We start from the raw sequence: 24849 nt of genomic DNA on the forward strand, positions 1-24849 counted from the left end.
CTTTTGTTTTCATTTTAAAATCAAGTTTAAAGAATAAATTTCTAATTTAAATGCTTGTCTAAAATTTGAATTAGAATTGGAAATGATTGCACCATGAATTCTTCCCATTAACAATTTTTATACACTAGATTAACCTTCCAATGTTAACTGGATTCTGATTTTAGCTGCTGTAAAAATGTATTTTTTTTCTTAATGAGAGAATCTCCAGATTAACAGCCATCCAAGCTGAGCTCCCAAAATACTTTCCAAACTGATGAGCTAACATTTGAGCATTGTTTCAAAGTAAAACAGATCAGCTCAACCCACCTTTTTAACAAAAAATTTTCTGTGGTATATACTGCATCTCCTTAGGGCAAATAAGGTCTACTACTCAAGGAGGGTGATATGAGTATTAGAGGTAGGAATGCTTGAAGAGAAATTGGAAACATTTAAAGAGAAAAAAGCAGTTATCTTCCTCACTTCCTGACACTGCAAGGAAAATTTTCATGGTGTGTTTTAGTAAGAAAATAGAAAATGTATGGAATATAAAGCTTAAAAGTAATTATTTATGATAAGGAATATATAAGTAATCATGGTTATCTGAATACCAGATCACCTTACCTGCCTCCTGAGAAATCTGTATGCAGTTCAAGAAGTAACATTTAGAACTGGACATGGAACAACAGACTGGTTCCAGATCAGGAAAGGAGTACGTCAAGGCTGTATATTGTCACCCTACTTATTTAACTTACATGCAGAGTACATCATGCGACATGCTAGGCTGGATGAAGCACAAGATGGAATCAAGATTGCTGGGAGAAATTTCGTTAACCTCAGATATGCAGATGACACCACACATGGTAGAAAGCAAAGAACTAAAGAGCCTCTTGATGAAAGTGAAAGAGGAGAATTAAAAAGTTGACTCTGAGGGAGAAGGTGAGGGTGGGACGTTCTGGGAGAATGGCATTGAGACATGTGTATTGTCATATGTGAAACAGAGCACCATTCCATGTTCGATGCATGTGACAAGGGCTCGGGGCCGGGGCAGTGGGATGATCCAGAGGGATGGGAGGGGGAGGGAGGTGGGTGGGGGGTTCGGGAAGGGGAACACATGTAAACCCATGGCTGATTCTTGTCAATGTATGGCAAAAACTATTACAATATTGTAAAGTAATTAGCCCCCAAGTAAAATAAATAAATTTATAAAAAAAAAAAAAAAAAAAGTTGACTTAAAACTCAACATTCAGAAAACCAAGATCATGGCATCTGGCCCCATCACTTTATGGCAAATGGATGGCAAAACAATGAAAACAGTAAGAGATTTTATTTTCTTGGGCTGCAAAATAACTGCAGATGGTGATTACAGCCATGAAATTAAAAGATGCTTACACCTTGGAAGAAAAGCTGTCAACAACCTAGATAGCATATTAAAAAGCAGAGACATTACTTTGCCAACAAAGGTCCATCTAGTCAAAGCTATGGTTTTCCAGTAGTCATGTATGGATGTGAGAGTTGGACTATAAAGAAAGCTGAGCGCCGAAGAATTGATGATTTTGAACTGTGGTGTTAGAGAAGACTCTTGAAAGTCCCTTGGACTGCAAGGAGATCCAACCAGTCCATCCTAAAGGAAATTAGTCCTGAATATTCATTGGAAGGACTGATGTTGAAGCTGAAACTGCAATACTTTGGCTACCTGATGCAAAGAACTGACTCATTGGAAAAGACCCTGATGCTGGGAAAGACTGAAGGCAGGAGGAGAAGGGGATGACAGAGGATGAGATGTTTGGATGGCGTAACCGACTCGATGGACATCAGTTTGAACAAGCTCAGGGAGTTGGTGATGGACAGGGAGGCCTGGCGTGCTGCAGTCTGTAGGGTTGCAAAGAGTTGGACACAACTGAGCGACTGAACTGAATTGATATAAATAATGCCAAAGCATTTTTTTTCTTCCCCTTTGATAAATACAAAAATGGAATATGTTATTATAAAATTATTTATAATTATAAATGATGTAATATATAAATAATATAAATTTTAAGAAAGAAAATGCACTGAAAAAGTAGATTACTAACTCTGTGCTCAGATTCAAATATGTGTAACCATACTTTTGTCTTTTATTTTGTTCAGCTGGAAAGGCAGCTAATAATGCAGAATGAAATGAGAGAAAGACAAATGGCTATGCAGATTGCTTGGGCTCGGGAATTCCTCAAATATTTTGGAACTTTTTTTGGCATTGCAGCCGTCTCTTTAACAGCTGGGTATGTTTGCTATTTATTTTAAAATTTTCTTCCATTTCTTTTTGTCTTTGCCATGATCATATTATTAAGCTGGACAAATAGGACTTTGACCCAAATAGTACACACATATGTCAACAAAGTAACTTTTACAGCTTAGTGCTTAGGGGTAACTCTGTAGAACAAGGATAGTAATAGTTAATTCTGCCTTTAGTTTCTTAGATTTTTCCTGTACCTTTCTCCATTTTACAATATAAGGGAGAGAACTGACTTTATGCCAAGCTACAAGGTCTCTACAAATTCATCTCCACAATCCCTAAGGGATAAATATCAATACTTACATATTTTTAAAATGAGTAATCTGAGCCTCAACATCAAATAAAGATGAACAAATCATAGGCCCATACACCCTACCAGAGAACTGCAGAATCTGCTGAAGAATTATGAATAAGGAAATCCTATCTCCATAGAGAATTAAGTACCTTCTGAAATGTAGGATATTCTTCCAAAAAGAGGGTACCTTTTTTTTTTCATTGAGTACAGAGATAGGTATTTACAGGTTTTTCTTTTATATTAATTCTTTTTTGTTCTTGAATCAGAGCAATTAAAGGGAAGAAGCCTGTCCTCATCTTTCCTATGGTTCCATTAGGCTTTGTCCTTGCCTACCAGTATGACATGGGCTATGGAACCCTTATACACAGAATGAAAGGTAAGTCTTTGATAAACCAGAGTCTCAATTTCTGATTCATTTTTCAGTTCAAAGATCCAGTCCTCCCAACTCTCCCTGAGCTACCATTGACCAATATTTCTGCCCCCTCTTACATAGCGATATGCTGAAGTCACCTCAAACAGCACACAAGAGCAAACTGTCAAATGTTTAGGAATTTTGTAGGTTGTTTGTTAAATACAGTCATTATTAAAAATTAAATGGTATAAACTAACACAACATTACAAATCAACTATACTCAAATTAAAAAAATTAAAGTACATAAACTTACAATTCAATAAATTACAGAAAATAAATAGTATTGAATTATATAAGAAACATTAATACCTACTCAGAGCTTATCAGTCTCTAATTTTACTATTATCTATACTCTTAGGTTATGTATATCTCTTCAAGTTATATATATTTACTGTATCTGTATGGTGGAAATGCAGATACAATATATAGACACAGAAAAATACAGATGCAACTCTGACTTCCATGACATCCCATTGGCATGTCAGCTTAAAGTTGGTCATGGTGGGAGTATTTACACAGTGGAAATCTGCAAATCCCAAATTAAGGCTTGACTTACTATTTTGTTGATTGTCTAGATCAGGGGTTGATAAACTATGGTCTACAGGCTGGCCACCTATTTTTGAAAATAAAGTTTTATTGGAACACAAACATGCCCATTCATTTCTACTTTTCCATTTCCCTGTCAGAGACAACTCACTGAAACAGATATGAAAGTGCCCACAAGCCTAAAATGTTTCCTATCTGGCCTTTTAAGAAAGTTTGCCAACCCATGGTCTAGACTTAAAAAAAAAATGATGAAGAAAATGTTAATAATGTATATTAGTCTTAAAAGTGTACTGTAAAAAGCCATCATATTGTGAATAACATTAAAAAATTTAGGAAGTGTTCTAATATTTTAAACCTATTATCTGATTCAACAAAGTTCACAGCATTCTCAAACAAGTAAGTTCCAACATTTGTCCTTGTTTCAGTTTTGTCCTACTTATTAACATAAATAAAAACAGCAACCATCATTCATGTTGAATTATACTCTCTCAACTGTTATAGGTGAGCTGTGGGTAAAAGAGTTCAGGAAAAATCATTAAAAACATTCTTTAAGGATCAATTCGCTATATGGAATTCATGATAAAGAGTATTGTACATGTTATTATTTATAAATTATGTGCTACACATATTTCATATAAGCAACATTTATAAGCAGCTATGTACATAATAAGCTTATACACATTTTTTGTTGTTTTGGGAAGCTTGTTGTTAAATATTCACCAGTACCGTGCTGTTTTCACACTGAACTCTGGCTCTCACTGCCCTAGAAAATAGCACTGCTGACACAGATGCCATTCCTGACTCAAAAAGACAGGGTTTCCCATTAGTTCAGGATATCCATGTCTTTGATTCCCACCACCACATACCGCTCATGAGGATAACTATTTCCCTACTCCTGAAGCCTTTAGCCCAGAGCATACTGGAAACAGTGTTTCCCAAGCCTTCATTTTTGACATCCTGTTCTCTCCTGAGCTGTAGGCTTGTGACTATCCCTGAGGCTCTGTAGGGACTGATACAGTATGGGAAAGGAGAAGGTGCAGATTCCTCTGTAGGTATTGGAAGTAGGGAGTAGAACATTTCATTCACAGACTTAGGGAGATAGAGGGATTATATGTTCTTAAAATTCCCATTTCAGAGAGACAATAATTGCAAAAGAAACAACTGATAAAGGATTAATCTCCAAAATTTATAAGCAGCTCATGCAGCTCAATACCAGAAAGACAAACAACCCAATCAAAAACTGGTAGAAGACCTAAATAGACATTTATCCAAAGAAGACATACAGATGGCCAACAAACTCATGAAAAGATGCTCAACAATGCTCATTATTAGAGAAATGCAAATCAAAACTACAATGAAGTATCACCTCACACCAGTCAGAATGGCCACCACCAAAAAAATCTACAAACAATAAATTCTGGAAAGGGGGTGGAGAAAAGGGAACCCTCTTGTTCTGTTGGTGGGAATGTAAATTGATACAACCAGTATGGAGAACAGTATGGAGATTTCTTAAAAAAAAAACAAAAAAACAACTAGGAATAAAACTACCATATGACCCAGGAATCCCACCACTGGGCATATAACCCTGAGAAAACCGTAACTGAAAAAGACACATGGACCCCAATGTTCATTGCAGCACTATTTACAATAGCTGGACATGGAAGCACCCTAGATATACATCAACAGATTAATGAATAAAGAAGTTGTGGTACATATATACAATGCAATACTCCTCAGCCATAAAAAGGAACATATTTGAGGCAGTTCTAGTAGGGTGGATGAACGTAGAGCCCGCTATACAGACTGAGGTCAGTCAGAAAGAAAATCAAGTATCATATATTAATGCATATATATATGGAATCTAGAAAAATGATACTAATGAACTTATTTGCAGGGCAGGAATAGAGATACAGACAGGGAACAGACTCTGGACATAGCAGGGGAAGGAGAGTGGGATGTACCGAGAGAGTAGCACTGAAACATATACATTACCATATGTAAATGAGATAGCTAATGAGAAGTTGTTGTATAACACAGGGAGCTAAATGTGGTGCTCTGTGTCAACCTAGAGGGGTGGGATGAGGTGGAGGGTTGAGGGGGGAGGTTCAAGAGGGAGAGGACATGTACATTTATGGCTGATTCATGTTGCTCTATGGCAGAACCTAAAACAATATTGTAAAGCAGTTATCCTCCAATTAAAAATAAATTTTTAAAAATCCCCATTTGAAAACAGAAGTACATTTTTCACATAGATACTAGGTTAAAATGTCTTCTGGGGTCAGACATTATTGGTATCACAGTTCAGCTATATAGTGGGCTAAACAGTGTCTTGTGGGTTGCCTAGAAATTTATAGCATATATCACTATAGAAAATGTATTCTGAGTTCTAAAACACTGATCTACAAATTAACTTTTGGAGTACAATTCTATTTTAAGCTGAAAACTAATTGCACAAATTGATTTACTTATGTTAAAATTCATTTCAGTAACCTGTTCAGTTTCATATTACTCATCTGCTTAAGAATTCTTTAGTCTGAGCTCAACTGTGTCTCATTGTTTATATGCACATTAGAATTCTCAGTGCCTCATACAAATTAATATGTAGTATTAAGAAATCTCAACTCTGTTATACAGCATTCACTTGAAGATATTACTAATGAAGGGCAAATTTATTTTCTAGGAACATTTTACTTATGTATTTTGGAAATACTTTTATTACAGGCCCATTAGAATCTATAGAGTATAAAAGTTTAACTTCCAAGATACGTTGTGGAAATGGAAATTTCTTGTTTAAAAAAAAAAATTTTAGAACCCACTAAGAAATTTACCATTAAAAAATATATATATATAGGCTATAACATATAGCCCTGTTAACTAGTATCACTCCAAGATATACACTTCCTGTTTAATTGAATTTATTATCAGTCATTCTGTTAACACACACTAAGAATCTGTCATATGGAAGGTACTCTCACATCTAGTCTGTCATCAATAGCCTGCAGAATTACATACAATTTTATTATTATTTTTATTTACTATTTAAGAATGAGGGGGGGGGAAACATGTTTGCAGATAGTTGGGATGCTGTGATAATTTGCAAATTGTAGCCTGCCCTGTTGGGTTTGTGGAGAAGGCAATGGCAACCCACTCCAGTGTTCTTGCCTGGAGAATCCCATGGATGGAGGAGCCCGGTGGACTGCCGTCTATGGGGTCGCACAGAGTCGGACACGACTGAGCAACTTCACTTTCACTTTTCACTTTCATGCATTGGAGAAGGAAATGGCAACCCACTCCAGTGTTCTTGCCTGGAGAATCTCAGGGACGGCGGAGCCTGGTGGGCTGCCGTCTATGGGGTCGCACAGAGTCGGACATGACTGATGTGACGCAGCAGCAGCTGTTGGGTTTGGAATATAAATTAATTGTGTGTTAAAAGAGGAATACTTAAAGAAAACAATTGCCTTTATTCTTGAGGAAAGTATATGGAATGTCAACAATATATATTATAATTTTTCAAATATTGCTAATTAGTCTTAAAGAATAAAAGTTGGCAAAAGTCACTGGGCCCAAGAAATTATGAGCTATTATTTAAAAGAGGACTTGTTTATAAAAATGTATATATATGTGTGTGTGCATTTATTTGGGATATTTATAAGTAGTTTCAAGTCGAAGATTAGCTTTCTTGAAAAATTAGAGATTTTAGTAAACTTTTATTTTTTCTCATGTCACTTGTAAGAAGGAGCAATAAGAACTATATGTGATTTCTCCACCTAATCCCCCTCCTGACACAACTCAAACTTATCATCCTGCCTTTCCTTCAAGGAACAAACAATATTACTTGGTACTGTTTCTCTTCTATATTTAAAAATCCTGTCCTCTGTCAAATAAAGTCTCTGGAATCTGATGTATCTGATGTATCCTATGTAGTCATTATTGTATTTCCTTTGGGAGGTCAGTTCTCCCGGGGACAGTAGGTGAGATATTTAACAGTGAGATCTGGGGGCATGCCTCCATACAGTGTTACAGCATGTCACTGGAATACAGCAAGTAGGTCTTCTCACAAAATGCTGATTACCTCTTTGTCACCTTGTATATTTCTGTACTTTATTTAAGGTGAAGCCGAGAACATACTGGAAACAGAAAAGAGTAAGTTGCAGCTGCCAAAAGGAATGATCACTTTTGAAAGCCTTGAAAAAGCAAGAAGGGAACAGAGTAAACTTTTCATAGACAAATGAAATCATGTTTATCCATCAAATCTCAAAAAACAGAATTGTTGACTTGAATCATGACCTTTATAATTTTTTAAATGCTTGCGATTTTGATATAATGGATTTCATTTTAAAATAATAATCAATATGAATTTTGTTAAACTATTTTAAAATAAAATTTATAACATTCAACACAAAATCATGGAAGTAGTCTAAATAACTTTCAGATTTCCTATTTATGTGTATGTATCACAAACATCTAAATGTAACGTTATAAAATATATTGTTTTGAATTTCTGAAAGCAAAAGTTCTGCTGCTCTCATTTTTCTGTCACACACACTTTCATCATCACATCAATCTCCCACAGATACTGCTTTTATTTGGATTTTTAAATTGTGTCCTGTCTTCACATGATAGAAAAATACTAATATTAACGATTAACATGTATATTGCACTTGCTATGGCCATACACTCTCTGTTTTGCATAAATTCTTGTAATCATCCCAACAACCTCATGAGGCAGGCATCATTTCATAGATGTGAAAACTAAGGCATAAAAAAACTGAATTACTTACTCAGGATTATACACAGACAGAACTGAGACATAACCTTAGATGGTTTGGCTCCCGCGTCTACACTCTAAAAGATCTTGAAAAACTTCTGCCATAATGCATTCTTCACATGCAAAGAGAGTTGTGAAAGACAAAAGGTAAAAACATTCAAATAATGACAGGGTATAGTTGCTAGAGAGATGGGAAGAAGGCAAGGTTAATTAGGATGCCTACTTTTTTATTTCCACTCACCAGGAACTCTATACTCATAAAATGATTCTATTTATGCCCATTTTTAGAGGTGTAAACCCTATGTGCTAATTTCAAAATATTTATTAAGACCTACTGTGTGTCAGGCACTGTTGTAGGCACTAGGGCTACATGAGTGAATGTAGAGACAAGGTTGCTATATCCTAGGCAGAGAAGTAAGTTCTAGCGAAGAGTAGGAGATCTGGGGAGAGAATCAATAAACATGAAGATAAGTTCATTTCTAACAGTGACACAGACAAATAGGATGATAAAAGAATGATAAGAAGAATGTTGGAGAAAGCTACTTTGATCTTGGACAGTAGGGACTGCATTTCTGCAGAGATGACACTTGAGCTAAGACTTGAATGATGAATGAGGCAGTCCTGTGAAGAACATGAATGGGGACAGGGAAGGGATCTCTAGGCAAAGGGAAGAGCCAGAGGAAGGCTCTGAGACTTGGCATGGCCAGAGAATAAAAGAAGGCCAGGGAGAATACCAGAAATGAAATCTGAAGGGAGAAAACAATTATGAATACAATGGCTGCTACTCTCAAGCACAGCAAGATATAGTTTGAAACAATAATAGTTGTAGAGAACTTGGGTGAGGTCTTCAAGGATATGTTGATTTGTCATGAAAGGAGCCTGGAGGCACAGTTCAACTCCTCAAGGACTTTGGGTGTAACACTCCATAGTTTGCACTCTACCTTCAGGGTGATGGGCATGAAAGAATCTGCACTGGGATTTTCCTGGGATCAGTCAGTTGCCGAGGGAGGATCCCAGAGCCCAATCAGTGAGGAACTGCAATGGTCCACCTGAGCACTCACCGGGGCCCTAATCTGTCTAAGATGTGGCTCTGGGGGTGGATTCAGGAAAATGAAAAGGAAAAATAACAGGCCTAGGGAGCTAGTTGGAGGTTTTAGAGGGAGGAGAAGGTGATTTTCCTTCATTTAATCCATATGGATTATCTGAGGCCCCTGGAGAACAAAGGAAGGAACTAATTGGGAGGCATACTCGTAGTCTAGTGGATATCTAAGATTTAGCACTGGCTTGTAGACCATGTCAGAATTCAGAATCATAAGTCTTTCTTTCCTTTGTCAGCCGACAAAGGTCCCATCTAGTCAAAGCTATGGTTTTTCCAGTAGTCATGTATGGATGTGAGAGTTGGACCATAAAGAAAGCTGAGCACCAAAGAATTGATGCTTTTGAACTGTGGTGTTATAGAAGACTCTTGAGAGTCCCTTGGACTGCAAGGAGATCCAACCAGTCCATCCTAAAGGAAATCAGTCCTGAATATTCATTGGAAGAACCGATGCTGAAGCTCCAATACTCCGGCCACTTGATGCGAAGAACTGACTCAATGGAAAATACCCTAATGCTGGGAAAGATTGAAGGCAGGAGGGGAAGGGGATGACAGAGGATGAGATGGTTGGATGGCATCACCGACTCAATGGACATCAGTTTGAGCAAGCTCAGGGAGTTGGTGATGGACAGGGAAGCCTAGTGTGCTGCAGTCTATGGGGTCACAAAGAGTCGGACATGACTGAGCGACTGAACTGCAGTCTTTCTTTCCACTGAAATTCAATCATGCTGTCCAAATATTCCTGACATGATCTAACCAGGGCTCCCCAAGAGTGGGTTTCAGTCCCCTGTAAGGGTTGACTGGCTAAATAAATTACATGGGATTTGTGATGTGCAACATATCCATGTCCTGAGCTCCTTCTGAACCACCAGGCCATCCATCTGTCTTGGTTTCTTATATTAGCGTTGACCCTGAGTTCACTAATAACTGTTACTTGATAGAGCCTCTGCTAAACACACTCACATACTCATACTTTTTCTTTAGTTCCTTCCTATGTTCTCCAGGGGCCCCAGATAAGCTGTGTGGATCAAATGAAGGGAAATCACCTTCTCCTCTCTGTAAAATCTCCAAATGGCTCCCCAGCCTTGTTATTATTCCTTTTTATTATCCTGAGTCCACCTCCAGAGCCAAGTCTGGTGTGTGGGGAGGTAAAAATCAAAGCATAGCTATTAACTAATGGCTTTGCAACACAACTGTATTAAAATATATCCCAATTGTCTTTTTAGTATTAATCATGATCCAAAGCTTTCCTCCTAATTTATTACTTACAGTATTCTTTAATTGAAAAGACAAATATTTATGCCCTGATTCTCCTGAGCTGTTTCTTAGTCATTTATCTTAATTAATATTTGCATTAATATATGCTCAGGACTTCCCTATTGGTCCAGTGGTTAAGACTCTGCACTCCCAATTCAAGGGGTGCAGGTTTGATACCTGGTCAGGGAACTAAGATCCCACATAGCCTGTGGTGCAGCCAAAATATAAAAAAATTAATAATAAATACTAAGCCTCAATTACCAACTAGACATCTGACATCTCCAAATTCTGAACTACATATGGTTTTTGTTCAGCTAAATTACAACCACAGATTTTTATGATATTACAAGAAGATTGAGGAAATTATTCTAAGTAATTTACATAAGGAGTAGTAAAGTATAGTAAAGTAAAGTATGTAAGGAGAAGGATAACAAACTATGATCTGAGTAGGAGGAAAGATTTAGAGCTTAAAATAATGGCAGCTTCATCCAATGTCTTTGTCAGTGATTAAGAATAAAGCTGGGGAGGGGAGTGTGAATCTCTTCGGTCCATATGACTGTCCATCTCTCCCCAAATACTGCTGTTTTAACCAATGCAGAGACTCTTTTAGTGGATGTGGTGGTTAAGTCATGATTTAAAGGAAATAAATATGGGTGCAGAAATTTTCTGCAGCAGAATGACCCTTCTTGGAAATCACTTTATAATAGTAAATATGGAGTTTATGACATCACAGTACCTGAGTATTTTCAATGTCTAAAATTCATATTTAAATGAGAAAACTGGGGAGTAAACTTATATGGACTAAAATTACAAACAAACAAAGTTTACATGGAGTTCCACCCAATTGTGTGTAGAGGTAATGTCTGTGTAGGGCATAGTACTTAACTGCACTCTGCATAGCAGTGCCCCAAATCTACTGAAAAGAGTTTTAATGACAAATACTGAAATGATCGTCAAGATCTTAAGGAAGGAGGGAAGACCTTTAGAAATGATCTTGTCTAAGCCCCCATTTTTACACAGTTGAGTAAATGGAAGCCCTTAGTGATTTACCTAAAGTTTTCACATCTAGTAATGGTAGTTTGTTCTAAACATTTGGTATACCTGGGAGGATTTTTTCCCCCAATACAACATGCTGCCTGACTCTAAGAGAACAATAACAAAGTCAAAATAAAAAAAAATTTTATAAAACCACCACATAAACTCAGTCTCAGAGCCTTAGAAGATGCCCTACAGAAGAACATGAGTTAGAAGAGATGGGGAGGAAGACTCAGGTTGCAAAAATAATCTACACCAACATAATGGGAATATGAGCAATCTGAAATTGAAAATGTTTTTATAGATTTCAACAACTTTAATATTTATACATTCAAATGGGATATTCTAGACCCTTGCCAGAACTATTCTGCTCCACCCTTCTGGGAAAAGAACACTCTTACAGAGAATATATTTTTACATTAGTATTTTGAGAAAATATTTTTAAATAAAGCCTGTTACGAAGGCGGTGTGGTTTTTCTTGGCCTTGGAGTATGTCTGCTTGGCATGAGGGTTGGAAATGTTCCTTAGCTTTGGCCTTGTGGATGCCTACAGGAGATTTCAGGAATACCCTGCATACTACCAACTATCAATTTGCAGAAAGTAGTTTCTAATATTCAAGGCTAACTATTTAGCATCCCTGCTGATTTGTCTACTGGAAACTCTGCATCAGTCTTGGATTATGAAGGCTGGAAAAGTACTTGGGCTACAGGTGCACCAGGAAGCACACATTAGCCAGGGGGAGAGAAGGGAAAACAAAAAAAAGAATAGAAAATAAGAAGATGACCAAGTATAGTTTCAGGAAGGGAGAGAGCTAACCCAAAGCCCTCTCACAGTAAAGAGCTCAAGAATGGCTGCCACAGTTCAGTTACTGGCCTAGATGGGGGAGCTGAGTTCCCTAGGGACTAAAGTCACCCGTGGGATCCCCTCAAAGGCCAGTTTATTTTGCTAGACTAACTTGCTCCTCTGGCTACTTGGATGACAGTAAGAAGTATGGCTGGAGCAACACAAATTCATCGTGATCACAGATAAAAGCAAATGGAAATCGATACCCCACTGATAAAGATTCAGTAACATCGCTGAGTCTGAGGTCTGGATGACCTTTTTGGTTCACAATTTCTTAGTTCACAAGTGTCATGAAACTGAATGATGGTATGCAGGCAGATCCTTAATCGGAGGTGGTTTTGCCATTTCATTTGGTGTTAGAAGAACAGAGTTAAGGATGTGTCCAAATGAAGTCACGTCCCATGGAAGACTGGCAATTAGCTTATTGAAGGTTTCAAAAAAATGTAAGGAAATAGGTGTTGAATGTATGTGAAAATCAAGGACTACAGACAATAGTAGACATTGAAATGTGATAACAGAAGACTGTGAAAAGCTATCAGGATGTCAGGATAATATAGTTGGGCTCTGAGGAATATAGGTGACAATTTATCTTTCTCTTCACACTATCTCCACACCATTAAAGTACTGCTGATGAAGATCTGACTTGAGTAGAAGGTAGAACCAACTCGATCCACCAAAGTGATATTGAAAGAGAGAGAGAGAAGGTCAAGGAGAGCTCAAGGAACCCAATATGGATTCTGAGATACTTGACAATTTTACATATTCCTAAAATAATAGAAAAACTGGCCTCTGGAATACGTTTCATCTTCAAGGAATTAAATCTTTGAAAAGAGTTCTACTAATGCCACCTGTTTCATAATAACAATAATAAAAAGACACCAGGAGTTTGAATACAGTCTGCGCATACGGATAGTTACTTTTCCGAATTCAATAGCCATGGAAAAACACAGGGTGCTGGACTGAACTTCCAGTCGTTTTCCTTGTCTAAACTGGAGGCTCAGGACAAGCTCACCACCTCTGAAACAGCTCGACAGTCTAACCAGGAAGGCAAAAGAGGTCCTGTTCAGCTTATGACTTTCATAAGTACTTTTCAGCAATTCCAACAGAGACATCAATTTCGTACTAGAATAGGAGAATTTTAGGAAAAGGTAAAATTTAAACAGGCTCATAAGTCATAGTTCAAAGACATTCTGTTCAACTTCCCATTTCCTTTTCCTCAGAGATATCCACTTTTATCTCTTTTAGCTGTCTCAGTGTAGGATCTCTCTGAGGCAAATTTTGCAATAATGACCTAACCAAGTCATTTATTTGGCAGACGATCATAGAAATGCTTGTGGGGAATTGGGGAAGGAAAGAAAGCCAGTAAATGAAGTCAGACACAGGAAGTTACCTCTGTGGGCAAATGGAGTTTAATCCAGCCGGGGAACGCTGAGAAAAAGTTTAGAACACACTCCCCTCAGGCCAGAGTTATCCCACACAAGGAGTGAAAGAGTTGGAGTATTTATAACCAACTCTTGAGTTCACTCATGGAGGGCACATCCTGATGTGTTATTTCTCCAGCATATATGATATTCAGGCCAAGTGGGATCTAGAGGCCAGAGAAAACCTCAAACAAGAGATTCAGATGCTAGAAGCTGGAAGTCAAATCCACTCAAACAGAAATGTTAAGCAGTGCTTTTGAAAGCACTCATATTTTAGTTACTATATTATTTTGTGTAACTTTATATCTTTAAATAATATCCTGATGTAGTTACTTCTTAATGTTTCAAAATACTTTTTGATACTATTACTTGACATACTATTTAAATCATGAAGAATTTGCTCTCTTCTCCTATCCCACCACCTTCACACACCTGAATCCTTCCCATTCCAGCATCTTTCAAATACTGTTGTGTAATCATTTTAGTTACATCTGTAGTCAGTGCTCACATTGTAAGGAAGATGAAAACACTTCACAGCTATGCTATGATATAAAGAATGATTACTATATTCCTTTCTTGCTCAGCTTCCTGTTTTCTCTGGAATTAATGTTGTTGCTGTTTTGTGTGCTTAATATTTTATGTATTTATCACTTCTTTAATCTGAAACTTTGTTGGTTTCTAAATCTCATCCCAAGACATTCATTCACATTAGTTATTCAATCAACATCCTGAAGAAATTTGGAGACTTCTACTAACCTTCTCTCACCTTGACTGTCTTCCCTCTACATCTGGTGCTCCACTCTTATCCTGAGTTCTTCACCACCATGGTGGAGGATCTCTTTTTCTTATCCCTGTAGTGGGTCTTTCATTTTCTATATTCTATGTTGTACTCCCTCATTTGCTGAAACTCATAGCTTTCTGAGAAAAAGTGAATGGAAGAAAAATGTTAATAACTTACATACCTAAAAATAACTTTATTCTCATCTGACACTTAATTGATAAGTTTGGCTGTATGCAAAACTTCTGGTTATTAATAATTTTCCATCAGGATTTCTAAGGCATTATTTATTTTCACATTTCTAAGCCTGCTTCAGTGTCAGCACCCTTGGCAGGAAGCCCTCCTACACAGATTGCCCTCTGAACTCTGAGCTGCAACTGTTTACACTGCCACCCATCACATAGACAGATGTTTTCCTCATTCCTTACAGGTGCTGACACACGTGCCTGACCCACTGGGCAGAAGCCCTCCTTTTCCAGCTCAGGCTCACATATATCTCCCTGGACCACCTTCTCATTCTCTCTGACCCCAGTGTGGATGCCCTCCTCAACCTCTCAGGTTCTAAAACTCATCTCTGAGCCACCACAGCCTTCCCCTACCCCTGCCAGGATGGGTACCTCCTTTGTTCTGCCTTTCCTAAAGGCTTTAGCATGGAATTATTTAGAAAGAGAAAGGAAGAGGAAGAGTGAAATAATGGAATGGAATTTTAACATATTTCACATAATTTTAGGTGACAAATTTTTTTTTTAAGAAAATTTTATAAACAAAATTACTTTCAAATTGTATGTTAATGGTATTGATTTTTACAAGCCAGATCCTTTTATTTAGAAGTTGGATACAGAGATCTTCACCAAAGAATATTCAGGCTAACTGGAGAGAAGTACTCCAGTGAGTTGTTCCAGCAATGCCAGAGGGCACAGAACTGGATTTCAAGGCCAAAGCAGCCAAAGAACTGCCTCCTCACCAGAAGACCAAGTCTTGAGCTATCCACCAGATTCTGTATGGGATGTAGATACTCTCAGGAAGTGTGTGGGCCCTTGAAATTTTTAAATGTCTAGTACTCTGCCAATTAATTGAGAACTCAAATCTAAACACCAGTCTTAAAGCAAAATATTTTAGAAATCATGAAAATATACTATTATACTCAATATGCCAGACCATTAGTCCAATAAGCTTATTTATTAAATGTATCACCATTTCAGCATTTCTAATTATTTGAATAATTCTAATAGTATATATCAGTGTATAATTCTAATAGTGTAAATGAAACTGTTCTGTTGTTTCAATCCAGGTTTCTCAACCACAGCACATCTGGGCCAGATAATTAACTGGGGTGGGGTGAGGGCAGGGAATGCTGTCCTGTGCATTACAGAATGTTTACCAGTATTCCTGCGGTCTGCCCACTAGGTATCAACAGTAACATCCTCTATCCCAGGTAGACAACCAAAGATGTCTCCAGATCATCCCTAGTTGAGAACCACTGCCTTGAATTTATACTTTAATTATTTTGACTCCCTTCTTTGTTTAAAATGCATCTTTTTCCCCAAAGTGATGAAAAGCCATTGCTTTTTTAGCTTCCCAGGTACACAAAATTTACAAATGATTACTAAAAGATTGCTACTGCCGGTATCAACATAAAATGCTAATTTAAAAAATATTCAGCTTATGTTAATTTCCACTATTATCTCTTCTTCAAATTCTAAGACTCCCTATTTCACTGGTATTTAAGTAGCCATATTAAAGGTAACTGAAAGTAAATAATGAAAATAAAAAACAGACTAGATTTTAAAAATATATTTCAGGGAGAAAACTTATCTGTTAAACTCAAACTGCCAACATTTCTAAAACAAATAATTTAATTTTAAAACTATTTCACTGGTGCTTCAGATCCCCATTTATTCACTTAACTCAGAGTCATATGAAATATAATAACCTCAAAGGTATTTTGGATAAAAAGTGAAGTGAAAGTGAAGTCACTCAGTCATGTCCGACTCTTTGCGGCCCCAATGGACTGTAGTTTACCAGGCTCCTCCATCCATAGGATTTTCCAGGCAAGAATACTGGAGTGGGTTGCCAAAAGGTTGCACTTTTAATGGTTTTGGCAATGTGCCAAACATTTGACTGGTATTTTGCTATATACTAAATTAAAATACTATTCCTGCTATGATTTAAAAATAATATTGTAAATGTTTTTCTTTATGATCTATTCTTTTTAGTAAGTCATTCCTAAAGCTCCAAATTTTCAAAGGGTAAACAGGAAGAGTCCAGGTCCCTCAACGTGGTTCTTAAGCAGGACAGAATTTTATAACTGGTATCTGAACTCCTGATTGCAAAATTCAGACTTAAATTGAAAAAAAGTAGGGAAAACTACCAGACCATTCAGGCATGACCTAAATCAAATCCCTTACAATTATACAGTGGAAGTGACAAATAGACTCAAGGGATTATATCTGATAGACAAAGTGTCTGAAGAAATATAGATGGAGGTTTGTGACATTGTACGGGAGGCAGTGATCAAGACCATCCCCAAGAAAAAGAAATGGAAAAAGGCAAAAATGGTTGTATAAGGAGGCTTTACAAATAGCTGGGAAAAGAAGAGAAGCTAAAGGCAAAGGAGAAAAGGAAAGATATACCCATTTGAATGCAGAGTTCCAAAGAATAGCAAGGAGAGATAAGAAAGCCTTTCTCAGAGATCAGTGCAAAGAAATAGAGGAAAATAATAGAATGGGAAAGACTAGAGATCTCTTCAAGAAAATTAGAGATACCAAGGGAATATTTCATGCAACGATGGGCACAATAAAGGACAGAAATAGTATGGACCTAACAGAAGCAGAAAATATTAAGAAGAGGTGGCAACAATGCACAGAAGAACTATACAAAAAAGATCTTTATGACCCAGATCTTTATGACGATGGTGTGATCACTCACCTCGAGTCAGACATCCTGGAATGCGAAATCAAGTGGACCTTAGGAAGCATCACTACAAACGAAGCTAGTGGAGGTGATGGAATTCCACTTAAGCTATTTCAAAGATGATGCTGTGAAAGTACTGCACTCAACATGCCAGCAAACTTGAAAAACTCAGCAGTGGCTACAGGACTGGAAAAGGTCAGTTTCTATTCCAATCCCAAAGAAAGGCAATGCCAAAGAATGTTCAAACTACTGCACAATTGTATTCATCTCACATGCTAGCAAAGTAATGCTCAAAATTCGCCAAGTGAGGATTCAATAGTATATGAACCAAGAACTTTCAAATGTTCAAGCTGGATTCAGAAAAGGCAGAGGAACCAGAGATCACATTGCTAACATCCGCTGGATCATCAGAAGAGTTTCAGAAAAACATCCACTTCTGCTTTATTGACTACGCCAAAGCCTTTGACTGTGTAGATCACAACAAACTATGGAAAATTCTTCAAGAGATGGAAATACCAGACCACCTTACCTGCTTCCTGAGAAATCTGTATGCAGGTCAAGAAGCAATAGTTAGAACCAGACATGGAACAAAGGACTGGTTCCAAACTGGGAAAGGAGTATGTCAAGGCTGTATATTGTCACCCTGCTTATTTAACTTATATGCAGAGTACATCATGTGAAATGCCAGGCTGAATGAAACACAAGCTGGAATCAAGATTGCTGGGAGAAATAACAATAACCTCATATATGCAGATGATACCACCCTAGGAGAAAGTGAAGAGGAACTGAAGAGTCTCTTGATGAAAGTGAAAGAGGAGAGTAGAAAAAGCTGGCTTAAAACTCATCATTCAAAAAACTAAGATCATGGCATCTGGTCCCATCACTTCATGGGAAATAGATGGGGCAACAATGGAAACAGTGACAGACTTTATTTTCTTGGTCTCCATAATCACTGCAGATGGTGACTGCAGCCATGAAATTAAGATGCTTGCTCCTTGGAAGAAAATCTATGACCAATCTAGTCAGCATATTAAAAACCAGAGACATTACTTTGCTGACAAAGGTCCGTCTAGTCAAACCTATGTTTTTTCTAGTAGTCATGTATGGATGTAAGAGTTGGACTCTAAAGAAAGCTGAGTGCCAAAGAACTGATGTTTTTGAACTGTGGTGTTGAAGAATACTCTTGAGAGTCCGCTGGACTGCAAGGAGATCAAACCAGTCCATCCTAAAGGCAATCAGTCCTGAATATTCATTGGAAGGACTGACGCTGAAGCTGAAGCTCCAATACTTTGACCACCTGATGCGAAGAATTGACTCATTTGAAAAGACCCTGATGCTGGGAAAGATTGAAGGAAGGAGAAGGGGACAACAGAGGATGAGATGGTTGGATGGCATCACCAACTCAACGGACATGAGTTTGAGCAAGCTCCCGGAGTTGGTAATGGACAGGGAAGCCTGCCGTGCTGCAGTCCATGGGGTCTGAAAGAGTCGGACATGACTGAGTGACTGAACTGATCTGATTTGAAACTCTGTGATTTGCTTTAAAGGAATGAAGGAAGTAAAGGGTTAGAAAACATCCTTCCAGGAATAGGGAGGCAGATGTAGAGAATGCACTTGTGAACACAGTGGGGGAAAGAGAGGATGAGATGAGTTGAGAGAGCAGTGTTGACATATATACACTACCATGTGTAAAACAGATAAGGAGTGGTAAGCTGCTCTATAACACAGGGAGCTCAGGCTGGTGCTCTGTGATGACCGAGAGTGGTGGAATGGATAACGGATGGGAGGGAGGCTTAAGAAGGAAGTGATTTAGGGATACTTATAGCTGATTCACACTGTTGTATAGCAAAAACTAACACAGCATTGTAAAGCAATTATTCTCCAATTAAAAGAAAAAATCATCCTTCAGCTTCAAAGAATGAAGGTGTGTATTATGTAGGTGTGTATGTTAATTATAAAGATTCAAACTACTTTTAAATTCCCAAATCAAATCAACATGTTGCTGTGTGGATTGCCTAGTAGGCACTATGGGGGGTTGACACTTTGGGGTGGTAGGAAAAGCATTGAACTTGGTATCTGAAGTTTTGCTTGAGTCCTACCATAGACTCTTACTGTGATCTCTGCAAAGCAACTCTGAATTTCACCTGTGTGTGTGTGTGTGTGCATGTCCACATGCTCAACTGTTTCTGACTCTTTGAGTACTCTGGGACCCACCAGATTCCTCTGTTTATGGGATTTTCCAGGCAAGAATACTGGAATGGTTGCCATTTCCTCCTCCAGGGGATCTTTCAGACCCAGGGACTGAAATCGTCTCTCCTGAATTGGCAGGCAGATTCTTTACCACTGAGCCACCTGGGAAGCTCAAATTTTACCTGTAAAATGGACTAAATACTCATGGAATATGCTTATTGTGTCAGAAAAATGAAATCACATTTGTAAAATTTTCAAGAAACTACAAATGACAGTCAAGTGTTAAGAGCCTAAGCTCTTCTGACAGTCTCAGTTTGAACCCTGAACTCTCTCACAGCTCATAAGACTCAAACATATGACTGAATCTGTGTTCCTCTACACCTCATTTGTAGTTTGATGATATAAATACTATGCAGGTCAGAGGACCATGGAGAGGGATGAAAATGAGATAATGCGGACAGTGTTTGGCAGATAATAAGCACTCAATATTTCCTAATACTGTTGTGATATCTTTATTGACATTCTCCAAAATAGGCATATTCCATGCCTATTGCTATTTTCACTCTACCCTATAACTTGATGAGTTCTACTTTACATGACTGCAAAGCCTTCCCTGTTAAGCAGTTGACTATATACCTTATTTCTCAGAAAATGACTATTCTATGGAAACAATGAATATATTTGAGAATTTAAACTAGAGTCAATGATGTGATAAGTGACCATCTCTGATTGACACATTTCAATGAAACTTCACAAAAAAGGTATAAGCTCAACTGACATTTAGCTGTGCACTAAACAAAGGATATTTACAGAAAAGACCATAACTGAAATCACGGCTATCTTCAAAAATCCAGAATATGAAGTATCTGGCTCTGTGGACAAAAAAAAACCCTGAATGCAGGAAAATGGGGTGTTCAGAGAAAACTGTGCCTTTTAGAGACATAGTATTGGGTGTCAGGATACATTTAACAGGAGGCTTCCTGTGTGCTGTTTTCAGTCTTGCATGAATTCTATGTTCCTTAACAGCACCTGAATACAGGTGCCAGAGAGCTGGCAAGCCAGCTTTCGGGGATAATAGAAATTCATGTATCTCATTCGTATGGAAATTCCATACGGTGAACAGCAGCCATTTACAACTCCTTTCTGATGTGCAAAGTAACTTTTACAACCCCCTCTCTTGAGAATGATTCTAGCCTCTGGCTTTCTGGATGACTTGTTAGATTTTTGATCCCTGTCTCTGCTGAAAAGGGCTATCTGGTAAGAGAGTATATATATGCCCACAATATGTTAAATAAACGCCTTTGTTCCATCAGAGCACTGGTCCCTGTATCTTTCCTCATTCTCTCTCACTCTTGCTCTCGCTCTCGCTCTCTCCCCCTCGATCTCGCTCTCGCTCTCTCCCCCTCTCCCTTTCAGGCTGCTTCCATGGAGCACAGGTGTCCAGCGTGTCTACTTACTTGCCCGGGCTTTCAAGACCTCTTCGAGAGGGCGCCCTGAGCCTGCGTAGACTGTGCTAGCTCTTTGTCCTAGAGTTATATTGGCATACTGTGTAAACCAGGGAATATCAGCCTCTTTTCTTACTTCTTTCACTTTATCGGTCGACTCTGTACCCCCAAGTTCCGGTCCATTAAAGGGCCACAACAATTGGGCATTTAAAGTAGTTGGTTATTGAAACCAGTAGACTCCAACCCTGGAAGCAAGTGAGAAGAAGGTCTCTCCATTCATTGTGATGAAATGAGCAGATATTCTGCACATATCAAAGAGCAGGAAGAGCACCTTCATCAAAAATTAATAAATCACTTCTTAGAAACAACCAAATCACAGATGAAGAGAGTTCATAATCATATAAAAAGCACATAACTATCCCTAGATTCTTGATCAATTTTCTTTTCCACTGATCAGCTTAGCTCAGAATGATTTTCTTTGTCAACTGTTTTTGAGTACCCCTCTTACTCAAAAAATTACCTATATAGCCAATCTCACCTATCAATCAATGTTAATATAAAAAGTGTAATTAAACTTCATTTATAAGATGGGCAATTTACAACTTACAATTCTGTTCAAATGCTGCTATGAAAATAATATTTTTTTAATCATAACTGAATTATGTTTTTTGAAAGTCTTAAAATGTCATCTCTAGCATGCTAATAAATGCTTGAGAATTATTTGAGAACAATTAATAAGGATTATTTGAGATGTTTCAAGGTTGGTATGCTGGTCAACATTTTAATGTCTTCAAATATATGCAAATTACAAGTGACATTTGATGTCCCTGAGTAATAAAATGTTAAGGAAGGAATAAAGTATCATTCTTCGGCTTCTATATTCATGACTAAACATTTTCATACTAAACTTTCATGCATTCCATTGTTATTGAAGTAGAATAATTAATGTTTATATAAACCATTGGCTAGAACCTTAGAAGTACTAGTTACAACATATATTGTCCTTAACATACATACACATTTGTTATTCACCATGTTAATTAGCATAGCCTCATATTACTGACATTGGCTCTTTATAACTCATCTAAAGTATTGCATAATCTATTTATGATGAAGACTGCTGTAGTTAGGAATTTTAGTTCTATCAATTTCTTCAGGATTTCGTAAGTAACAAATTCAATGAAAATAATTTGCAAAATCATTCACATACAAGGCTATACTGATTTAATTGCTTGGGCAGGCAACATAAGCATTAGGAGTTGTTTAAGTTCCCCAAGTGATACTATGTGCTACAATGCTGGTGAACCTTTAGGATGGGGTAAGCATCCTCATTGGGATTGGGAGGCAGGAGCCATTGGCTAATCTAAAGGATCACTCACCCTATTCAAGAAAATTTCTAGATTACAGGATACAGGGATGGGGATAAGGAGAGTCCTGGGGCAATTCTTACACAATTGCTGAATAGTTTGTAAAAATGTGCAGATGGCACCATATATTGGCCAAGGCATCCAGTGCTAAGATGAATATCTGAAGTTTGGTCAACCATGCTGATGGTTGAATCCTGGGCTTTGTGAGCAACATCAGAGTTAAGGGATGGGATGTTGTTTCGGTACATGTATGGAAATGATATCATCCATAAAGTATCCTGACTCCCATTGTTGTCCACTTGTGCAGGCTTGCTCAGTCACTTAGTCGAGTTTGACTCTTCTCTGACCCCAGGGACTGTGGTCTGCCAGGCTCCTCAGTCCATGGGATTTTTCAGGCAGAAAACTGGAGTGGGTTAGCATTTCCTCCTCCAGGGGATCTAGTTGATCCAAAAAGACTTCCCGGCACCAAGGGGTTCAGGGGAGGGGAGCACTCCTGCAGCACTGTGCCATCTGCCAAGGGTTTGAGGACAGGGAAGGCCACCTCCTTCCCGAGGTTTAAGTCATTCTACAGCTTGTAGGGTGCTGCCTCCATGACCCAGGCATAATGGGCAGCTAGATATGGAGGGTCACAGGACTGGGGGCTTTAAGAACCTCTATTCCCAGGAAAGGACAGTATATGGCCAGCAATTGCTGTTCTAATAGGGCCTAGGAGGGCAGTTTGTTGCATCACAAGACCATGGGCAATTTACCAACAGAAGGGGCCAGAGGCTCTAGGAGGCACAAAAATAGGTTACTAAAGCCTGTACAGTGAGGATGTCATGAAAGGCACTAACTGCAGTGTCCTTGAATTTCAAATAGGAATGATTCTAGAGCCTTTATTTGGAGGGGGGCCCATTCCAGGTGGGCTGATTTGTAAGTGAGAGTATCAAGTGATCAAGTAAAAGTTGTGAATAAGGACTCCATTGAGTCCATAACCCAACAAGGGCTAAAAAATGACAGATTTGTGTCAACCCTGTGGGTTGGAAGAGCATCAATACCTGTTTCTTGACATTGTCATGTTGGAGAAGCCCTCAGTTTACTGAATAATTTTCAGGAGTTGAAAAGAGGTGGCAGGGCTTGCATTATGTGTGTGGCAATAGCCCATCTCTTTTGTGAGCTCCTTTGTGAGTATTTGTATGTTCTTAATCTGTGTGCCTAATAAATCTCCTCAGAGGAAAATGTCGTCAAAGTGACGTGACACCTTTGCTCTTGGAGGAAGGTGAATGTTATGATCTTGCCTGCAAAGATAGCAAGGCTGCTAAGAAACCTCAAAAGTAAACATAAATTGTATCCCTTTAGAGGTGAAGGCAAATGGCAATTAAAAAATTGTTGAAATAGACGCTGAATAAGACATATTAGCTAAACTGATAATAGCAAAATATTTACCATTTGCTGAGTGAATGTAATTACTAAGTGTGAAAATATTTGGGTACTGGCCTTAATGGATGGGACTACATTAAGGCTGCGATGATGTACCAGGACATGCATGCATTTGTTCATTCATTCTGGGTTTAACAACAGGCCACACTGGGCTATTAAATGAAGAGGCAGGGGGGATAATCACCTCTTCCCTCACTAGATCTTATCAGCCTCAAATCTTGAGGCCCTATTTTTAATTTACATTGGGCCCTATTAACTATTGATATTTTAATTGAGGAGGGTGTGGTCAATGGGGTCTTATTTTGTCAAAGCAATTTGTAAGTGTAAAAGACTTCATTTTAATTTATCACCCATTAGGTCAGAGCATCTTGCTTACTGTTGTCTATTTTAGGGTAATGGGTAAAATAGGGAATTAAGACAAAACAACAGTTCCAATGGTTAAGTTATACCTATTGATTATTTTATATGTAATAACTCTTCGAGGGTCATAGGGGGTGCCATGTTAATGCTTAGTGGGATCCTGAGGTATAAGTAATTTGAGACCCAGCAGTAAGGTCATGAAAATTTGTCCATGGTTGCATTTTAGCAGATACTATAGAGGTTCAAGAGCCAATCGCACACTACATACATTATTTGAGTAAAACTGGATTTCTAATTACATCAAATTATGGATGTTTCTTTCAGTTTGTTTTCCTTTTCTCCTTTTCCTTTCCCTATACATAGGTTCCTGTCCTCCTTCTGTTCTTCCTTCTCTCCTGTCTCCTTCTCCTTCTCCCTTTTTTTGGTTGGTCACTAGATACAGTATTTTTTTTG

The 24849-nt window shown here is 38.1% G+C and overlaps 2 protein-coding genes across 14 annotated transcripts in view; one reads left to right on the forward strand and one right to left on the reverse strand.

Moving 5' to 3' along the window:
* PLGRKT (plasminogen receptor with a C-terminal lysine) overlaps positions 1-8017 on the forward strand; it is a 42322-nt gene extending 34305 nt beyond the window's left edge. For both annotated transcript variants that reach the window (XM_081501979.1, XM_081501970.1), the window contains exons 4-6: positions 2107-2237; positions 2813-2922; positions 7615-8017. In XM_081501979.1, the coding sequence (XP_081358105.1) occupies positions 2107-2237; positions 2813-2922; positions 7615-7736 (363 nt within the window). In that variant the 3' untranslated portion in view covers positions 7737-8017. The remainder of the gene's footprint in view (positions 1-2106; positions 2238-2812; positions 2923-7614) is intronic.
* CD274 (CD274 molecule) overlaps positions 1-24849 on the reverse strand; it is a 127790-nt gene that overhangs the window by 64897 nt on the left and 38044 nt on the right. For 5 of the 12 annotated variants that reach the window (XM_081501792.1, XM_081501774.1, XM_081501765.1 and 2 more), the window contains one exon: positions 14681-14842. The gene's annotated coding sequence lies outside the window, so the exon portion shown is untranslated. Of the gene's footprint in view, positions 1-8285; positions 8386-14680; positions 14843-24849 lie in introns of all 12 variants that reach the window. The other 7 variants (XM_081501782.1, XM_081501766.1, XM_081501756.1 and 4 more) reach the window with 3 other exon arrangements.

The sequence above is a fragment of the Giraffa tippelskirchi genome, chromosome 1, assembly GCF_054371585.1.
Source record: "Giraffa tippelskirchi isolate mGirTip1 chromosome 1, T2T-mGirTip1v1.2.pri, whole genome shotgun sequence".
In the NCBI taxonomy this organism is placed as follows: Eukaryota; Metazoa; Chordata; class Mammalia; order Artiodactyla; family Giraffidae; genus Giraffa; species Giraffa tippelskirchi.